Source organism: Otolemur garnettii, unplaced genomic scaffold (assembly GCF_000181295.1).
Source record: "Otolemur garnettii isolate 467f Iridium unplaced genomic scaffold, OtoGar3 scaffold00033, whole genome shotgun sequence".
Classification (NCBI taxonomy): domain Eukaryota; kingdom Metazoa; phylum Chordata; class Mammalia; order Primates; family Galagidae; genus Otolemur; species Otolemur garnettii.
In genome coordinates, this window is record NW_003852428.1 from 14612976 (window position 1) to 14630588 (window position 17613).

General features: G+C 47.6%; 1 protein-coding gene across 1 annotated transcript in view; it reads left to right on the plus strand.

Annotated features, from left to right (window-relative positions):
- The window catches only part of DAP (death associated protein), a 61612-nt gene extending 46528 nt beyond the window's left edge, over positions 1 to 15084 (plus strand). The window contains exons 3-4 of the mRNA XM_003789547.3: positions 10821 to 10863; positions 13144 to 15084. Of these exons, the coding sequence (XP_003789595.1) occupies positions 10821 to 10863; positions 13144 to 13257 (157 nt within the window). The 3' untranslated portion in view covers positions 13258 to 15084. The remainder of the gene's footprint in view (positions 1 to 10820; positions 10864 to 13143) is intronic.
- The last annotated feature ends 2529 nt before the right edge of the window (positions 15085 to 17613 follow it).

Genomic DNA, 17613 nt, shown 5'->3' on the forward strand with positions numbered 1-17613 from the left:
AGTCATTCCTCTCCGTGCCCTGTGCTTCTCTTCTGCTTTTAGGTCCCTGGTGATAAATGGAAATTGACAGAGATTGGCAGTTTCCTGATCCTTACTTGCAGATGACTAAACCCAGTAATTTTGGGTGGCCCTAGGCAAGGAGAAGGTTTCAAAATTAAGACCTGGGTCTTTCAGGTATTTGAGAATCTAGTTGAAGAGGAAAGCATGTTAGATTGTCCCCACTGGGGCAAGAACGATGGCTGCACATTGCCATCTTCTCCAGGGCTCCCAGAAAATGTCTGAGATGTTAGGGTCCCTCTTGCAGGGGTGTTTTGTCATGAGTGGCATGACACTTTATAAAAGAGGACATCATTTCCTTTATAAGATGTATGATCTATGAGCCTGAGTCTGTCTCACTCTGGTCACCTGCACTTGCTGAACCATTCCATATCTTTAGTAAGAGTCCTGTGAAGAAATCAGCCCTTATGGCAGCTGTCAGTTGCTGGAAAAGTAAATGGGGCGGGGGGATGCCTGTTAAATTGGTTAATTAAGACTTTTAATAATGATCTTCAGCAACCACACAGCCATCCCTGTCTTCCTTCCTGCCTCTAGAGAACTCTCCTAATCATTTAAGAGTCAACTCATGGGCTCGGCGCCTATAGCTCAGCAGCCAGGGCGCCAGCCACATACACTGGAGCTGGCAGGTTCAAATCCAGCCCGGGCCTGCCAAACAACAGTGACAACTACAACAAAAAAAATAGCCAGGCGTTGTGGCAGGCACCTGGCGTCCCAGTTACTTGGGAGGCCGAGGCAAGAGGATTGCTTAAGCCCAGGAGTTTGAGGTTGCTGTGAGCTAAGATGCCATGGCACTCTATCCAGGGCAACATAGTAAGACTCCTGTCTCAAAAAAAAAGAGTCAACTCATAGTTCTATCACCATTCTCAAATTTGGCTTGATCTAAAGAAGTAGCTCTTAGCTTGAGATGCCTCTTAAGAGGGAGAAAAACCAGCCTTCAAGTTCAATGCAGCAAAAGCTAGAGGAAGAGCCCGCTTGCTCCAGGGTAGGACTCCAGGGCAGTGCTCCATTGTCAGCTGATTCAGCTCAGTCAGATTGTTAGGTAACAAAATTAAATCCATTGATCTCTGATCACTCCTTTACAAGCCTTTGAGGCTGGCAGTGAACGAGGAGTTATGTATATTCCTCAGAATTTAGCAAAAAACTCTCCCAGCTAAGGAGCTGGGTAGATTCACGCCCTGCTGGCACTAACTTGGGCAGAGGGTCACTGACCAGAAAGGCTCATTTGGAGCTAACAGCAGTTGTTGAGTATCTGTCCGTATCCGGCCATATTCTGGGTGCTGGGACTGTGACAAACCTCCCTATTATCCCTGACCTGGAAGGGGAGCCAGGCATAGAGGGAAGCGGAAAGCTGCACCGTGGTGAGTGGGAAGTTCTTGTGGGGACACAGCTGGCAAAGTTAAGTTCTGCCCTCGGTGGGGGGCGGGGGGGGAGCTAGTGAGGTAATGTGGGAGCCGGCCTGGGAAGTCAAGCGTGAAGGTCGACTCAGCAGGGGGAAGCTGAGTGTTTCTTCCAAGGAATACAATGGAATTGGGTTCTAGGTTATTTTCTCCTGTGCTCAGAATTGGATTTACAGCGCTTGAGTTGTATATCATCTGCCTTTAGTTGGACTCACTTCACCATTAAACCACTGATGAAGGGGATAAGGGGCTGACTTGTCCCAGGGTTCCCACAGTGGACACCGGGCTTCCAGTTATCCTTGGCCGCAGCCTTCCTGGGCCTTGAGAGCAGCCCTGAGAGGACCAGCAGTGCCATCTTGTGGGCATGTTCTCTGCTCCCACAGTCGGCTGAAGGAGGGAAACAGCCTCGACTGTCAGACTGTGAAGAATGACATTACCAAGAAATGTCTGGGTGCAGTCGACTGAGAAATTTCCCTCTGCTCACCAGCCATGCTAATTATTATTTTGGTGTCCAGAAAATTAATAACCCAAATAAATTAAGACCAAGCCAGGAAGATACTTCAAGATCTAAAAATGGCAGGAAAAGATTTGTTATACATTTACTTACCAGGAAGTAAAATCACCCCAGGTGGGAATTTATTTTCCCATAAACTCCGTGAAAGCACAGAGCCACAGATTCTGAGCAAACTAGTTTCAGAACTTGCTTCTAGGCCGCCCTTTCAGGAGGAGGGTAGGTGAGGGAGAAGATGGTGAGCTGGACCAAACCCCAAGTCACCCCTCCAACAGTGTACAGGAAGAGAGCCCCCTACCTCATGTCCACTGTGCTGCGGAGAGCTGACTACAGCATGCCCCCGTCCCCTCCTCCCACTGCAGTGCTCCGGTGTCCTGTCCTCTCCCACCCCCCAACCACAGCGCTCAGGTGTCCTGTCTTCCCATCTGGAGCCCCTGTGCAAAGTGCACACCTTGACTAGCTCTGAGCAGCACAAAGTGAAATGAGACGTGTTGCTCCCCCACTTTACAGATGAGTAAACTGAACCTTGGGAAGATCAAACACCAGCATGGGAGCTGAGCCGAGCGCCAGATTCCAGCACAGACCACCTGGGGTCAGGGCCGCCCTCACTAGGTCCCTTCACGCCTTCCCTCCTGTCTTTCCCCTTAGGCCTATGGGCTGCACCTTGGTGTGATGGGCAGTTTGAAGCCTTCACTGCACTTTGTTCCTGAAGCTCAGGAACTGCCATGTCTGGGCTGGGGGTGGGGAGCAGCCGGGATGACCTGGCCTGAACATCCCCGGATCTGCCCCCAGGGGGCTTCCTCCTCTCTGAAGCTCCACTTCTTCCTCCATAAAATAGAAATAACACCTGCTAGAGAGAATTACATGAGTTAATAATTTATGTGGAAATACTGTGCATGCTAGTTAAGTGCTATAGATGTAAATGATGGTTTCTAGGAAAAAAACCCATTATCAAGTCAGAAAGTAAATGTTTAGATAGATTTGAATATATTATTCTGGCTGGTTGAATAAAGGACTCTCAGGTTACATTTAGATTCCTTATCTTAAAAGTCTGCATCTCTAAATCATATACAGAGGACAGAGCCTGAACATTAGGGCCACCAGGCCCCTAAAATGAGGGTATTAGACCAAGACCACATGCCCTGGACAGCCCATGTTCCAGGTCAGGCTCCCAGTGCTCATATACTGTGCAACCTCTGGGAAGTGACTGACCCTCTCTGATTTGCCATTCTTATCTGTGAAATGGAGATGACAGTTCCTGCCACACAGGACTGAGAGGGTCACATACAACAATTCTAAGTAAAGCACTTAATTCAGTGCCTGGCCCATAACAAGTGGTGGATAAATAGCTACTGTCACCTAAGATCATTCCTATCCTTTATAGAAAATAAATAATACAGAGCACATTAAAGCCTGTGCGTTCTCATCTTCTGTGAAAACACTTCCCCAGTGATATTTTTAGAGTGTATGTACGTGAAGGGAAGCACACATTTGCAGAGGATAACTCAAGTAGATGTCCTTGAACCAGGTCAAAACTACTAACATGAAAATGATTCCATGAAATAACAATTCTTCAGTGATGCCTTTGGTACCTTTTGAGCTACTTTTGGGCACATTTTCCCAGACTGACCTGCTCCCTGCAGCCCAGGATAAACGCCTGCCAGGGCGCAGGTGTCCTGCAAGATGGTTGGGTACTGTGGGGTGCAGTTCTGGGCAAAACTCTAGAAATCACAACAAAGTGCAGCTGGGGACAGGGCCTGAGAGGGTGAGGAATTTGAAATCATGCCCTTGAATCTGGGAAGGAATACCTAGAGGCCCATGGTAACCATCCTCAGGTACAGAAGAGCAAACTCACAGAAGACGCCTGAGACTCAGGATGGGGCCGCTGGATGAAGTACAGGGAATCCAGGGAGACACCAGAGGCCACCCCCCGAGGGGCCATGAGCTCCGAGCTCCAGACTGCAGGAGTAGGAAGGCAGGCACAGGACCCCCCGGGAGGGGTGGGATCAGGTCACCATTCAGGTGTCTGTCCTGTCCTGACTTACAGAGCCTGTGATTTTAGCCTTTTTGGAACTGAGGCAGAAATGGCACATCACCTAGGACCCAGTGACGAAGGGCAGTTGTGAAGTCTTAGAACAAAAACAAAAGAATGTCAAGTCATCTCCGTTTTTATGCTGATTGTATGTTGGGATGGCCATATTTTGGATATACTGAGTTAAATCATGGGTGTCTGTGGTTCACATGCAGATTTTTTGAGGCCTGTTTTGCTTACCTGTGGTGTCAGATATTACCAAAATTACACATGGACTTTCTTTGCTCATCAGCCCTCATTAGTGCTTGTGTCTTTATTGTGTGGCCCAAGACAACTCTTACTCTTCTGATGTGTGGCAGAAAAGAAGAAAGGTTGGAGCCTCCTGTGAGATACAACATAGTGAATTTCTTTCAATAACTGCTGTTTTGGAGTTCAGGGGAATTTTAAAAGTATGAGTTCTAATTTCTCAGCCCTCAGAACTTTCGGTTGAGGCCATCAAGCTCAGCCTTGGTCGCGTTTGCCTTCCACGGGGTCACTGGTTCACTGAGCATTCATGGCATTTTATCCTGCCTGCCTGTAGTTTCTGTGAAATGCCAATAAGGTATGGCACAATTTCCTTATTTGTTAAGGAAATTTAGAAAATAAATAATAGGGAACTTTTGTTACAGACAAATGACCCTATTAACAGGTCCTTAACAGGTGAACAATAGAGACCTGTGGTGGCTGGTTGGTCCACAAAGCTGCTGATGTATGAGGAAGGGCTGCCGGACTGCAATCCTGGCTAATTCTGCCTGCCCTGCAGTTTCTTTAAATTTAAATAAGTGGCTTTTAAAGCCTGGAAAGGCCCCAGGATAGGAGGAGGGCAGAAACGATAGTTTCACTGTCTCTGTTTCCTGGGAGAAAATAATGTTGCATCTTCAAAAACAGCATCTGTCAGAATGATTTTCATCAGATTAAATAAATCCTCAAGGCAGCTATCACAGTTTGTAGAATCTCAGAAATGTAGGTTACACTTTGCATGGAACCCTAATGGAATTTAAAATACGTGTGTTTTTTGCAAGCACAGCTTTGCACCCAGATTCTTTACGGGGGGTGGGGGGGATACTGTTTGTGAATTTATATTGAAGCCGCCATATCTCAAAGACTTTAGAAAGTGTCTTTACCATATAAATGTAATGGTCATTTACCAATATAAGCTGCTATTAATTATGGATGGAAAAAGATATTGAGCTCAGAGGGCTTTGGGTCAAACTTGATATAAACCTGAAACTCAAGGGCGGCGCCTGCGGCTCAGTGAGTAGAGTGTCGGCCCCATATACTGAGGGTGGCGGGTTCAAACCCAGCTCCGGCCAAACTGAAACAACAAGAACAACAACAACAACAAAAAAACTTGAAACATCATACACTCTGTCAAAGGAAGAGTTATGTGGAAATACAGGTCACTGTTAGTGTGGAAGAGGCTGCCTCTTGCCATCATTTCGTGGGCAATTTGCTTATAGTTTAGCCCTCTGTGTGTCTACTCTATAAATACAGACATACACAGTGTAGGATGTAGAATTACAGGTAATTTTAACTTTTGTCTTGCTTGTCTTCTTTTCTACAGTAAATGTGTAAATAGGGTCAGCGTACCTTGTAGATACTGCAGGTTCTGTTGCAGACCAGGACAGTAAAGCTAATACCATGGAAAGTGAGTCTCACAAATGTGTAGGTTTCCCAGGGCACATACAAGTTACATTTACACTACCCGGTGGTCTTTCAGTGTGCAATAGCATTATGTCAAAAAATACACATGCAAATATACACACACATTAACTTAAAAATACTTTGTTGCTTAAAAAAAAAAAATAACGACCTTCTGGGCCTTCAGCTGTCGTCTTTTTGCTAATGGAGTGTCCTGCATCCGTCCATGTCGCAGGCTGCTGATTAATCAGAGTAGTGATCACTAAAGCTTGGGGTGACTCTGGCAATTTCTGACAATTAGACAACAATGAAGTTGGCTGCGTTAATTGACCCTTCCTTTCACAAAAGATGACTCTGTAGCATGAGATGCTGTTTGATGATATTTTGCCTATGATGGAACATCTTTCAAAATTGGAGTCGATTCTTTCCAGGCCCGCCATTACTTTTTCAACTGAGGTTATGGACTGTTTTAAATCCCTGTTGTCTTTTCAACAGTGTTGCAGCATCTTCACCGGGAATAGGTTTTATCTCAAGAGACCACTTCCTTTGCCCATCAGTAGGAAGCAGCCCCTCGTCCCTTGCAGCTTTATCTTGTGATCATAGCAATTCAGGCCCATTGTTAGGCTCCACTTCTAATGCTCTTGATATTTCCATCACATCTGGAGTTACTTCTTCCACTGACACACTGAACCCTTCAGGTCATCCATGAGGGTGGAATTAACTTCTTCCAAACTCTTGTTGATATTTTGACTTCTTCCAGTGGATCAATAATGTTCTTAACAGCATCTAGAATAGCAAATCCTTTCCAGAAAGTCTTCCATTTACTTTGTGATAGAGGAATCACAATCTATAGCAGCTTTATAGCCTTACAAAAAGTTTTAAATTTCTTACGAAATTTCTTAAATGATAAGTCTTGAAAGTCAAAATGACTCCTTAATCCATGGGCTACAGAATGGATGCAGTGTTAGCACGCATGAAAACAACATCAACCACCTCGGACATCTCTATCAGAGCTCTTGGGTGACCATGTGCAGTGTCAATGAGCCATAATATTTTGAAAGGAATCTTTTTCTGAACAGTAGGTCTCAACGGTGGGCTTGAAATATTCAGTAAGCCATGCTGTAATGGATGTACTACATCCAGGCTTTGTTGTCCTATTTACAAAGCACAGGCAGATTAGACTTAGCATCATTCTTAAGGGCCCTGGGATTTTTTGGAACAATAAAAGAGCATTGGTTTTAACTTCAAATCACCAGCTACATTAGCCTGTAAGACAGTCAGCCTGTCCTGGGAAGCTCTGAAGCCATGCCTTGACTTCTCCACTCTAGTTATAAAAGGCCTAGATGGCGTCTTCCAAGAGAAGACTGTTCTGTCTACATGAGAACCTGTTATTCAGCGTAGCCACCACCATCCGTGATCGGAGCTGGATCTTCTGGACGACCTTCTGCAGCGTCTCCTGCACCGGCTCCTTCACCTTATACTTTTATGTTCTGGACACGGCGTCTTTCCTTAAACCCATGAAATAACCTCTGCCAGCTTCCGACTTTTCTTCTGAACCTTCCTCACCTCTCTCAGGCTACACAGAATTGAAGAGAGACAGCACCTTGCTCTGGATTGGGCTTTGGTTTAACGCTATGGACCCAAGAACTCAGAAAACTGGTTTGACTGTCTTTTCCTATATTCCTGTATTTCCCGTATTCATTATAACGGTGGCTTAATCCTGAGGACCCAGTAAACCAGTTCACGCACTCACTAGTTGCTGACACTGAGTACTGTGGAAAAGAGATATTCTTAGATTAACAGTGAAAATGCTGTGTAAGCAAAAGGCGGGGATTGCTGTGTAATTCAGGGATAAGGTTAAACTGGCATCAGGCCTCGGGGTCTGTAGGGTTAAGGGAACACTGTAGCTGGTTTGCCTTTCTATCCACACCCCTCAAACTCTCTCCATATCAGCAGTAAGTGTTTTGTTTTCTTACTGGTCATGTGCTCACTGGAGTAACACTTTTAATTTTCTTCAAGGACTTTGCCTTTGCATTCATAACTTTGCTGTTTGGCACAGAGACCTGGGTTTCAGCCTGCCTGGGCTGAGTGCCTTCCTCACTAAGCTCAATTATTTTTAGTTTTTAATTTAAAGTTAGAGACTCATCCTTTAGCGAGAGCACTTGGAGGCCATTGTGGAATTATTAACTGGCCTGATTTCAATGTTGTGTGTCTCAGGAACATAGAGGCCTTAGGAGAGCAAGCGAGGCGGGGACAGATGGAGGGCGGAGCAATCAGAACACACAACACGGGTTAAGTTCACCAGCTAATATGGGCGTGGTTCTTGGCACCCCAAAACAATTAGCATAGTAACTTCAGAGATCACTGATCACAGATGACCGTTACAGATATATTAAAAATAATAAAGAAGGGTGTCATCCATAGCTGAGTGTGTAGGGCGCCAGCGACATACACCGAGGCCAGTGGGTTCGAACCCAGACCGGGCCAGCCAAACAGCAGTGACAACTGCAACAACAAAACTAGCAGGGCATTGTGGGGGGCGCCTGTAGTCCTAGCTACTTGGGAGGCTGAGGCAACAGAATCACTTAAGCCCAAGAGTTGGAGATTGCTGTGAGCTGTGATACCATGGCACTCTACTGAAGGTAACATGGTAAGACTCTGTCTCAAAAAAATAATAATAATGCAAAAAAGTTTGAAATATTGTGAGAGTTATGGAAATGTCACACAGACATGAAGTGAGCACCTGCTGTTGGAAAATGGCCCTTAGGGAATTGCTCAACCTCGAGTTGCCACAAACCTTCAATTTGTAAAAAACGTGATATTTGTGAAGTGCGAATACATGAAGCTGAGTGCAAGGAGCTACAACGGCGTCTGTGTGTGTTATACATGTGTGCACCTATATATGTGTATACCTGTATATATATAGAGAGAATGTTTCTGTGTATAATCCCCCAAGCCTCTCAGCCACCCTTTGGGGTCTCTGTGGGCGGGGCAGCTAATCCCTTTGCTGGATCTTTATTCTCACTAGACTTACTCTCTGAAGGTGCCATTCTTACCAAGTTCTTAGGGTGGGAATCTCCTATATTTCCACCTTTCAGAGCTTTGACTTTAGGTTAAAAAACTAATACAAAGTGAAGGTGAGTGGGACAGTCACGCCACAGAGAGCTGTCCGTGCCTCCCTGGAAGGTGACACTGTGTGGTCCTTCATCAGAGCAGCAGCATTCCTGTCCCAGACTGTCCCTAGATGTCCAAAAGAACATTCCAAATGACTTTAGGAAACCTCAGTGCTACCAGCTCCATGTTCCTCTCTGCAATATTTACAAAATGCTGGACTCCAGACACAGTTCTTGAGCTCTGGAAGCCAACCTGTCACCCTGGATGCGACGTGCAGCCCTGGCCCGTGGAGGGTGAGGGGTGCGAGGGAGTTCAAACACACCACACAGGGCAGTTCAAACTTGAGGTGAGCTTACTCATCTCTTGCTGGCTATTAATCCCACAGCTAAACCATACACATAAAGAAAAAAATCTAACCCAATTAGCCACACAACAAACGCTAAATAAAGCCAAGGTTGGGGTGTTTTTACTAAGCTCATTGGAAAGTAAAATCACTGAACTTTCTGAACACTTTGCCTGTAGCAAAACACAGCAGAAATAAGTAGAGTCCTTAAAGGGACCAGCGCACCCACAGCAGAGCAGAGCAGAACCGGAAAGGGCCAGGAGGGAGGCTCTGGGCTTGAAAGCTGCCCCTCCTCCCAGCTCACACTGTCCTGTACCCGCCTCCTGCCCTTTGGCCTCCTTCACTCCGGGTGGAGGGACCTTGTGCACTACCTCGCACTGTGTCCTGATGTTTTTAACTGTGGCACCTGCAGCCAGCAAAACAAACGCACAGAAGAGTGTGCAATAACACAGAAGGGCGCCCACCGCACTCTCAGTTCAGAAAGCAGACGACAAAACAATACAGCCATTTTTATAAGAAAAAAGATAAATAAGGGGCAGCGCCTGTGGCTCAACGGGTAAGGCACTGGCCCCATATACCGAGGGTGGTGGGTTCAAACCCTGCCCGGGCCAAACTGCAACAAAAAAAATACCTGGGCGTTGTGGCGGGTGCTTGTAGTCCCAGCTAGTGGGGAGGCTGAGGCAAGAGAATCGGCTAAGCCCAGGAGTTGGAGGTTGCTGTGAGCTGTGTGACTCCATGGCACTCTACTGAGGGCAGTAAAGTGAGACTCTGTCTCTAAAAAAAAAAAAAGATAAATAAGAAAACAAGCACATACATCTATCCATTCATTGGAGGAAGGGCTGGAGGGACGCCTGCTGTGCTGGCACTGATTGCTTTGAGGGATGGGGGGAGGTGGGTAGAGTCATAAGTGATTTCATCCTGTCTGGGTTCATCTGTTTCTCAGCCCTGACTGTCCTCTGTGGGTGCCGTATTCCACTGCTTGGTACTAGACAGCTCTAGAGTCAGTGTGAGCTCCAGTGGTGAGATGTGACATCTTCCTGAGGACCTCGAACTTACAGTACCAGGGCTTTAGTCCTGGAATCTCACCCTTGAGGGCTCACAGGAGTCCTCTGGCCACATGCAGCCCACCTAGGACATTTATCGGGCCTGCCTGGTGTTTTTGCTGCCACTGCGTGTCCTGCTTAGCAGCCGACTCATCCCGGGGCCCACAGTCCGGCCCTCCAATGGTCTGAGGGACAGTGAACTGGCCCCCTGTTTAAAAAGTTTGAGGACCCCTGCAGAAACCCTTGGATGATAAAATAGGAAATCTCTGGGTTCATCTGTGTGAAGCTTCTGCCCTGCTCCAGGGAAGCACCTGCATCCATGATCTCATCCAACTAAAATTAGTGGGCTTGCCCACGGTTAAAATATAAGGACTAACCAACAAATAAAAACTAAAAAAAATAGGCAGTTTACCTGCTGTTTGCTGCAATCTCTTTTCCCCTCTCATGGCCTGAACTAAGCTCAGGAAAAGGAGGACCCTGAGTGAAGTGCTGTCCTTGTGACAAAGTGACACAGAGGAGGAGGTCTGACTGATCCTGCCTCCTCCTCCCTCCCTGAAAGCAGGCTCACCCACATCCAGTCGCCGCTGCTGTGCCCCGTCCTGGATCCTTCTGTTAAATCACCATTTCCCCTCTTGTTTTCCAGTCCGCCCAAACCGACCATGTTCATCTCTGGGGTCATTGCCCGGGTAAGTCCAGGGAAGCCTGTGGCGGAGTCGGGGACTTTACATGTCAGCGTGTGACCTCCCAGCTCCTCCTGGTCTTTTTTTTTCTTTTATTAAATCATAGCTGTGTATGTTAATGCAGTCATGGGGTGCAATGAGCTGGTTTTATATACAATTTGAAATATTTTCATCAAACTGGTTAACATAGCCTTCACGGCATTTTCTTAGTTATTGTGTTAAGACATTAAAATAGACCTGCCATTCGATCTTATAATTCCTCTACTAGGTATGTATGCAGAAGACCAAAATTCACATTATAACAAAGATATTTGTACCAGAATGTTTATTACAGCCCAATTCATAATTGCTAAGTCATGGAAGAAGCCCAAATGCCCATTGACCCACAAGTGGATTAATAAATTGTAGTATATGTACACCATGGAATATTATGCAGCCTTAAAGAAAGATGGTGACTTTACCTCTTACATGTTTACATGGATGGAGCTGGAACATATTCTTCTTCGCAAAGTATCTCAAGAATGGAAGGAAAAGTATCCAGTGCACTCAGCCCTACTAGGAAACCAATTTACAGCTTTCATATGAAAGCTATAACCCAATTATAGCCCAAGAACAAGGGGGGAGGGGACAGGGAGGGGAGCGGGGAGGATGGGTGGAGGGAGGGGAAGTGGTAGGACCACACCTACGGTGCATCTCCTGGTCGTTTTAAACTCTGCCCGGAACAACCAGACACCACTGGCCATCAAGTCTAGGGGCCAGTGGCTTTCTCTGTTGTCACATTTCTTCACAGCATGCTTTTGTGGTTAGGAATGTGTGAAATAACTCAGAACTCGGGGCACACAGCATAGGAAATCTGTGTGGCCACAGAACCACCTTCCTCTCCTCCTCCCTGACCCGCCTGAGGCAGGGGAGGACAGACTGCAGTGCCCCAGGCCAGGTGTTTTGTAAGCAACTTTCGAGCTCAGAATGATTTTGCCTTTTTAAATTATTGAAAAAAAGAAAAAAACTACGATGTGTGGCACATGTGATTATTACGTGGAACACAAATAGAGCATCAGGGACAAAGCTTTAGCGGCACGTGGCCACCGCCCAGCTAAGGCTGCTGCCATTTGCAGGTCCTGGACCAGACTCGTCCTATAGGTCACACCCTTCACCTTTGAGGAGTGCCCTCTGCTGAGAGCCAACATTCTGTCTTAGCTGCAGCCCGCACACCTGCAGACTCCCACAGTAATGTCACCCACGTGGCTCTGCTGCTCTCAGGACATCTGAGTCCTTAGGAGATGCCTGGAGAAAATGCCACAGTTGAGGCCAGGGCAGTGACCGTGGCCATGCAGACCTTCAGGGACAGAAAAGTGGCATGTGCACAACATAGGAGCAAAGTAAATGCCAACCCTCGGCCAGTGGCCATCCAGAGCACGCTGTGGCTGGAGCTTGCCCATCGTGGGCCAGCCCTCACCCGGGTCACGCACCCGTAGTTGGTAATAGAAGTCATCTGATCCCTCTCTGGAAAAACAGGAGGCTTCTTCCCCAAGACTAGTTCTGTCTCATGGCTGCTCAGTGTGTTTCTTCCCTGAACAGCACCCCAAACCTGACTCACAACTGTGGCAGCAAATCTGAATTTAAGACTCTGTTTTTGGCTCGGCGCCTATAGCTCAACCAGCTAAGGCGCCAGCCATGTACACCTAAGGTGGTGGGTTCGAATCCCCAGCCCGGACCCGCCAAAAAACAACAATGACGGCTGCAACCAAAAAATAGCTGGGCGTTGTGGTGGGCACCTGTGGTCCCAGCTACTTGGGAGGCGGAGGCAGGAGACTCGCTTGAGCCCAGGAATTGGAGGTTGCTGTGAGCTGTAATGCCACGGCACTCTACCCAGGGGGACAGCTTGAGGCTCTGTCTCAAAAAAAAAAAAAAAAAAAAAGACTCTGTTTTTGGTCCCGTATGGCCCCAATTTAAATGATCACAAAAACATATCGAGCAGAAGAAAGCCACCAACACCCAACTCAGCACCAAACGGGTCCTGTGTTTCTGTTTCTCATTTCACAGGGACAGGGCCAGCAAGTGTTCTCACTGTCCTGGGCATGCGTGGCCTTCATGCCACCTGCAGCTCCCGGCTCTGATGGCCAAGCCCTCCCTGCAAGAGTTTCAGCCCCTCTGCTGGCCACAGGAGACGGGCTGCCAGGCTCCCCACTCCCTTGCCTTCCTGCAGGGATGCCGGGTGGGCTCGCTGGGTTTGGGGTGCTTCCTTATATGCTGACCTGTGCCTGTACATTCCGTGTCTCCTGACAGGGTGACAAAGACTTCCCTCCAGCAGCCGCCCAGGTGGCCCACCAGAAGCCCCACGCCTCCATAGACAAGCACCCTTCCCCGAGACCCCAGCACATACAGCAGCCGCGCAAGTGAGGGGGCACCCAGGCCCCGCTGCCCTCGCCAGGCCCTGCTGCCCTCACCAGCAGCACCCAGCCGCCCACACCTGACACCCAGCAAAGAGAACTAGCACTTTCTGCAAAATACTGTTTCTTCCTTTGCCTTAAATTTCCATATTTGAAACTAGGAATGGCTCAAACCCCAAACTTCATTGACAAGACATCATGCACCCCTAGAAATACCATCAGCAGAATTTGCTAGAATATGATTAAAAAGAAGCCATTCAAACATTAGTTTTAGTTCTGTTTCAGCAGTCACCCAGAGTCCCTATCCGTGGTCTTAAAAACAAGAAGGCACAAACTCGGGAGGATTAGATTAAGATTAGGGGAAAGCTCAATCTTTCATGCTTTTTAAAATAGTAATAGGTCAGTAAAGCCTTGAGAGCTGCAGGAGAGTAAGACGGGGAGAGAACAGAGACAGCAGATTCCAGGCAAAGCCCTTGGAAACAGGTGATGGCAACACTGAGCTCCCTCCCCTCCATGCAGAGGGGACGGGGAGAGAACAGAGACGGCAGATTCCAGGCAAAGCCCTTGGAAACAGGTGATGGCAACACTGAGGCTCCCTCCCCTCCATGCAGAGGGGACGCTGTGCGGGGTGACCAGGCACCTACAGGAAAAGCAGGTGGTTTTGAAATGGCTCTTTTACTCCGGGAGTCACTGGGCCAACAAACAAGACTGTGGGCAGTTTGCTCAGGGTTCCCGGGAGTGAGCATCAGCGTGGCGAGCCCTGCATTGCACAGTGCAGGCTCCACAGGGGATATTGAGGCAAATCTGTGAGTTGGGTTTTTGGTGGGGTTTTTTTTTTTTTTTTGGCAATCTCCTCTAGAGCTGCTTTTGAGTTCTGGAAGTGACCACCGACCAGACCAAAGGAATAGATGTATAGTTAATTCTGGAACACCTGAACAGGAGAGTTGAACTCATGGAAAGACTAGATAAAAGCCTGCCTTCACCTTCTTAGGGACATGAAACCCCACGTTCCATGTGAGCTAGAGAAACCTGCTTGTTGACCCGTGTAGCTGCCCAGGAGCCTGGACATACCAGCCTGAGTCCATCTTCCCTCAGTACCCCAGATTATCCTCTGATTTCTATAGGGTTTCCTGCCTGGAGATGCCCAAGACTCCCCTGGGCTATAGGGTGTCCAGCTTTTCTGGAAAGCCAAAGGGATCATTTAGTCAGGTGTGAAAACCATCCAGAGTGCTGCCTCCAGCCGCATGGCTGATGGTCCTGCCCAACAGCAGTGGACTTGGTCAGCGCAGCCATGTGCTGTGAACAGTGTCCACAGTGCCAGCCTTCCAGATGCCACTCTGCAGTCCCTTTCTGCCAGCTGGTGAGAGCAGCAGCAGACATGGTCAGACCCAGCAATCCCTCTCCCCAGAGGGCGAGGCACAGACTGGCCTCACATTTTCAGTGTCTGCTTTTCCCATCCAGATGACTTGAGAAAAATCCATGTGTAACCTTCAAGGCTCTGTGTGGCCGCATCTTGAAATGTTGGTATAAACTGCAGGTGGCTTTTGGAGACTCAGCCTTGATCAGCAGCCCTGCCATAGTATGCCAAGCAGGCAGCCTCCTCCCCGGTGCCTTCTGCAGCCCACAGAATTCAGGGGTGTCCTTAGTGCTTCTCAGTCCGCATCTGGAGGAAGGGCCACTATTCCCACAAGTGTGGCTTTTGGGTACTTTCAGCTGGGTCTGGCGTGCGTCTGCGGGTTCTAGATCACTGAATGCAAACTGTTTTCTGAAATGAATTTACCAATTGTTAGCTTCGAGAACAATCTTGATTATAATAAAGCTTCTGCATGTCTTCTCATGGTTTGTTTTCTCTTATATTTCAGAGATTCCTTCTTACATTTTACTGGAGTTGCCAGATGGCTTCTGTAGAAATACAAACATGTGTACATGACGGATATTTTCAAAAATTATTTCCCAGACACAAAGTTAAACTATTGGACACCTGGTGACTCAAGTCTAATCATCTACTTAAAATGTCATAAAATGGAAAAGCTTAATACAGTTGATTAAAACGTATTACGTGGGCCCAGCAGCTGGCCCTGCACAAGGTGGGCTCTTTGGGAACAGATGTAAGAGAGAATGATTAATAGTAAGCCAGGGGTAGCGGTGAGAGCTTTTGATGTACAAGACATTTGCTTTAATCAAAAGGTCTCCTGCAACCCTTATGCATAAGATGAGGAAATAATCACAACTATAAAACCTACAGATACAGAATCAAATCATGGAATGTGAGCTGGGAGGGGCCCTGAGGTCTTCTCACTCAGCACCACCCCTGGAAGGACCAGGGCCCCCCGCCCCCAGCCCCAAGTCTGTGTGTTACGGCCCTGGCCTTGCCTTACCCTTAGTGCTGCCTCAGAAGCTGCTGCCCGTGTCCATGCGTTGCAGACTGAACTGAGGACAGAAGCCATTACTTACTCATTTGTCTCACTCGGCAGAGTCTGTTCTCATTAAATAGATGGTGGTGGGTGGAAAATGTCAGGCACATAGGGAACAGGGAACAGGACCACCCCAAGGGCTTGCCTCATCACTAGTAAACATCACTGTCACCTGTATCAGTGTCCAAAGTACAGTACCACCAGGAACGGAAATGTTTCTCTTAGAGTTCTGGAGTCTAGAAGTTTGAAATCAATGGGTCAGCAGGGCCATGATCCCTCTGAAGTCTCTGGGGGAGGATCCATCCTGGCCTCATCCAGCTTCTGGTGCTTACTGGCAAACCTTGGTGCCTCTGGGTTGTGGCAGCATAAACACAATCTTTATCTCTGCCATCACACGGCTGTCTCCCTCTGTGTATGTCTGTGTCCAAATCTCCCTCTTCTAAGGATGCCAGCATTAGGTTAGTGCCTACCCTACCCCAGTGTGACCTCCTCTTCACCAGTGACCTCTGCAGAGACCCTGCTTCTAAAGAAGGTCACGTTGGCAGGCACTGAGAGTTAGGACTTCAGCAGGGGACCTGAGTCAACCTACAAGATCAACCCTGTTCTGGAAAGCCATAAACCTCATTCCCAGCTCACTCCACTTAGTTCACTTAATAAATACTTGTCTCAAAAAACTTTACTGTGAGAATGCTTTGTTTGCTGCAGAAATCATGACACAGCGTCTCTGGCCTCGGAGCAGTCAAAGTCCAGCTGCGGGACGCTGGGGAAAAGATGAAGCAGAGATGTAAAAGGAGGTGTCCCCAGGCTTCAGAGGGCTACCTGTCCCCTGGGTCCAGTGGCTTGTGAGACAGCTCACAGCTGTACACGTCCTCAGCTCAGTCACGATGTTCCCATAAGACAGTGTCCCCTGGCAGTGGTTGTCCCATTTTACAGATGGGAAGACTGAAACTGTGTCCAATGTTAAAGGATGCTGCTAGCAAGACCAATAACCACATCAAAAGACGCTCACCATCTTTAGTCACCAGGCAAAGACAAATTCAAACCACAGTGAGAGACCCCTTTACCAAGATGGCAAGAGTCAGAGTGAACAATGACACATTTGGAAGAGGATGTGGTGAGGTCAGAACTCTCAGATGGTGCTCTGGGGGGGGTTGGGGTTGTTGTATAATGGTGCCACCACTTGGGAAAACAGTCTGGCAGCTCCTCAAACAATTAAGCATAGAGTCGCCACGTGACCCAGCAACTCACTCCCAGGTGAGAGAAATAAAAAGATAGGTCTCCATGCAGACTTGTCCACAAATGTTACAGCAGCATTGCTCCTAGTAGGCAGGAGGCAGAAACAACCAAATGTCCATCACCTGAAAACTGGATAAATAAATGTGGTGTCCATTTAATGGAATATTATTCAGCCACAAAGAAGTGAAGGCCTGATACACATTACCACACGGGTGAACACTGGCAATATCACGCTAAGTGAAAGAGGCGAGTACTGAGTACAGAGTTTCTCTTTGAGGTGATAAAAACATTCCAAAAATCAACCGTGTGGATGCTTGCACATATCTGTAAATATACTAAAAAGAAACAAACCTCGAATCATACACTTGAGACGGGTGAATTAATTGTATGGGAAAAACACCTCAATAGGGATGTTTTCTTAAGAAGTCACCATTAGCCTAGGCAGAGCTGAGGCTGGAATCCGGATCATCCCGATTCCAGAGCCATCGTCTCCACAGCCCATGGTCGTCGAACTAACTCAAGGAAGCCACAAAACTAGTAGATGAACAACTGCCCGCTCACCCAAGAGAAAGCACATTTAAATTCAAGCCAGGGGCAGGGGTGGGCAGAGGGGTGTGGTGAGCTCCACCTGGTGGGCACACATAGGATGTGTGGCGCACCTCCTGGGTGAGGGGTCAACTGCAGCTTGGATTTTACCTAAGGTGACCAGATTTTAA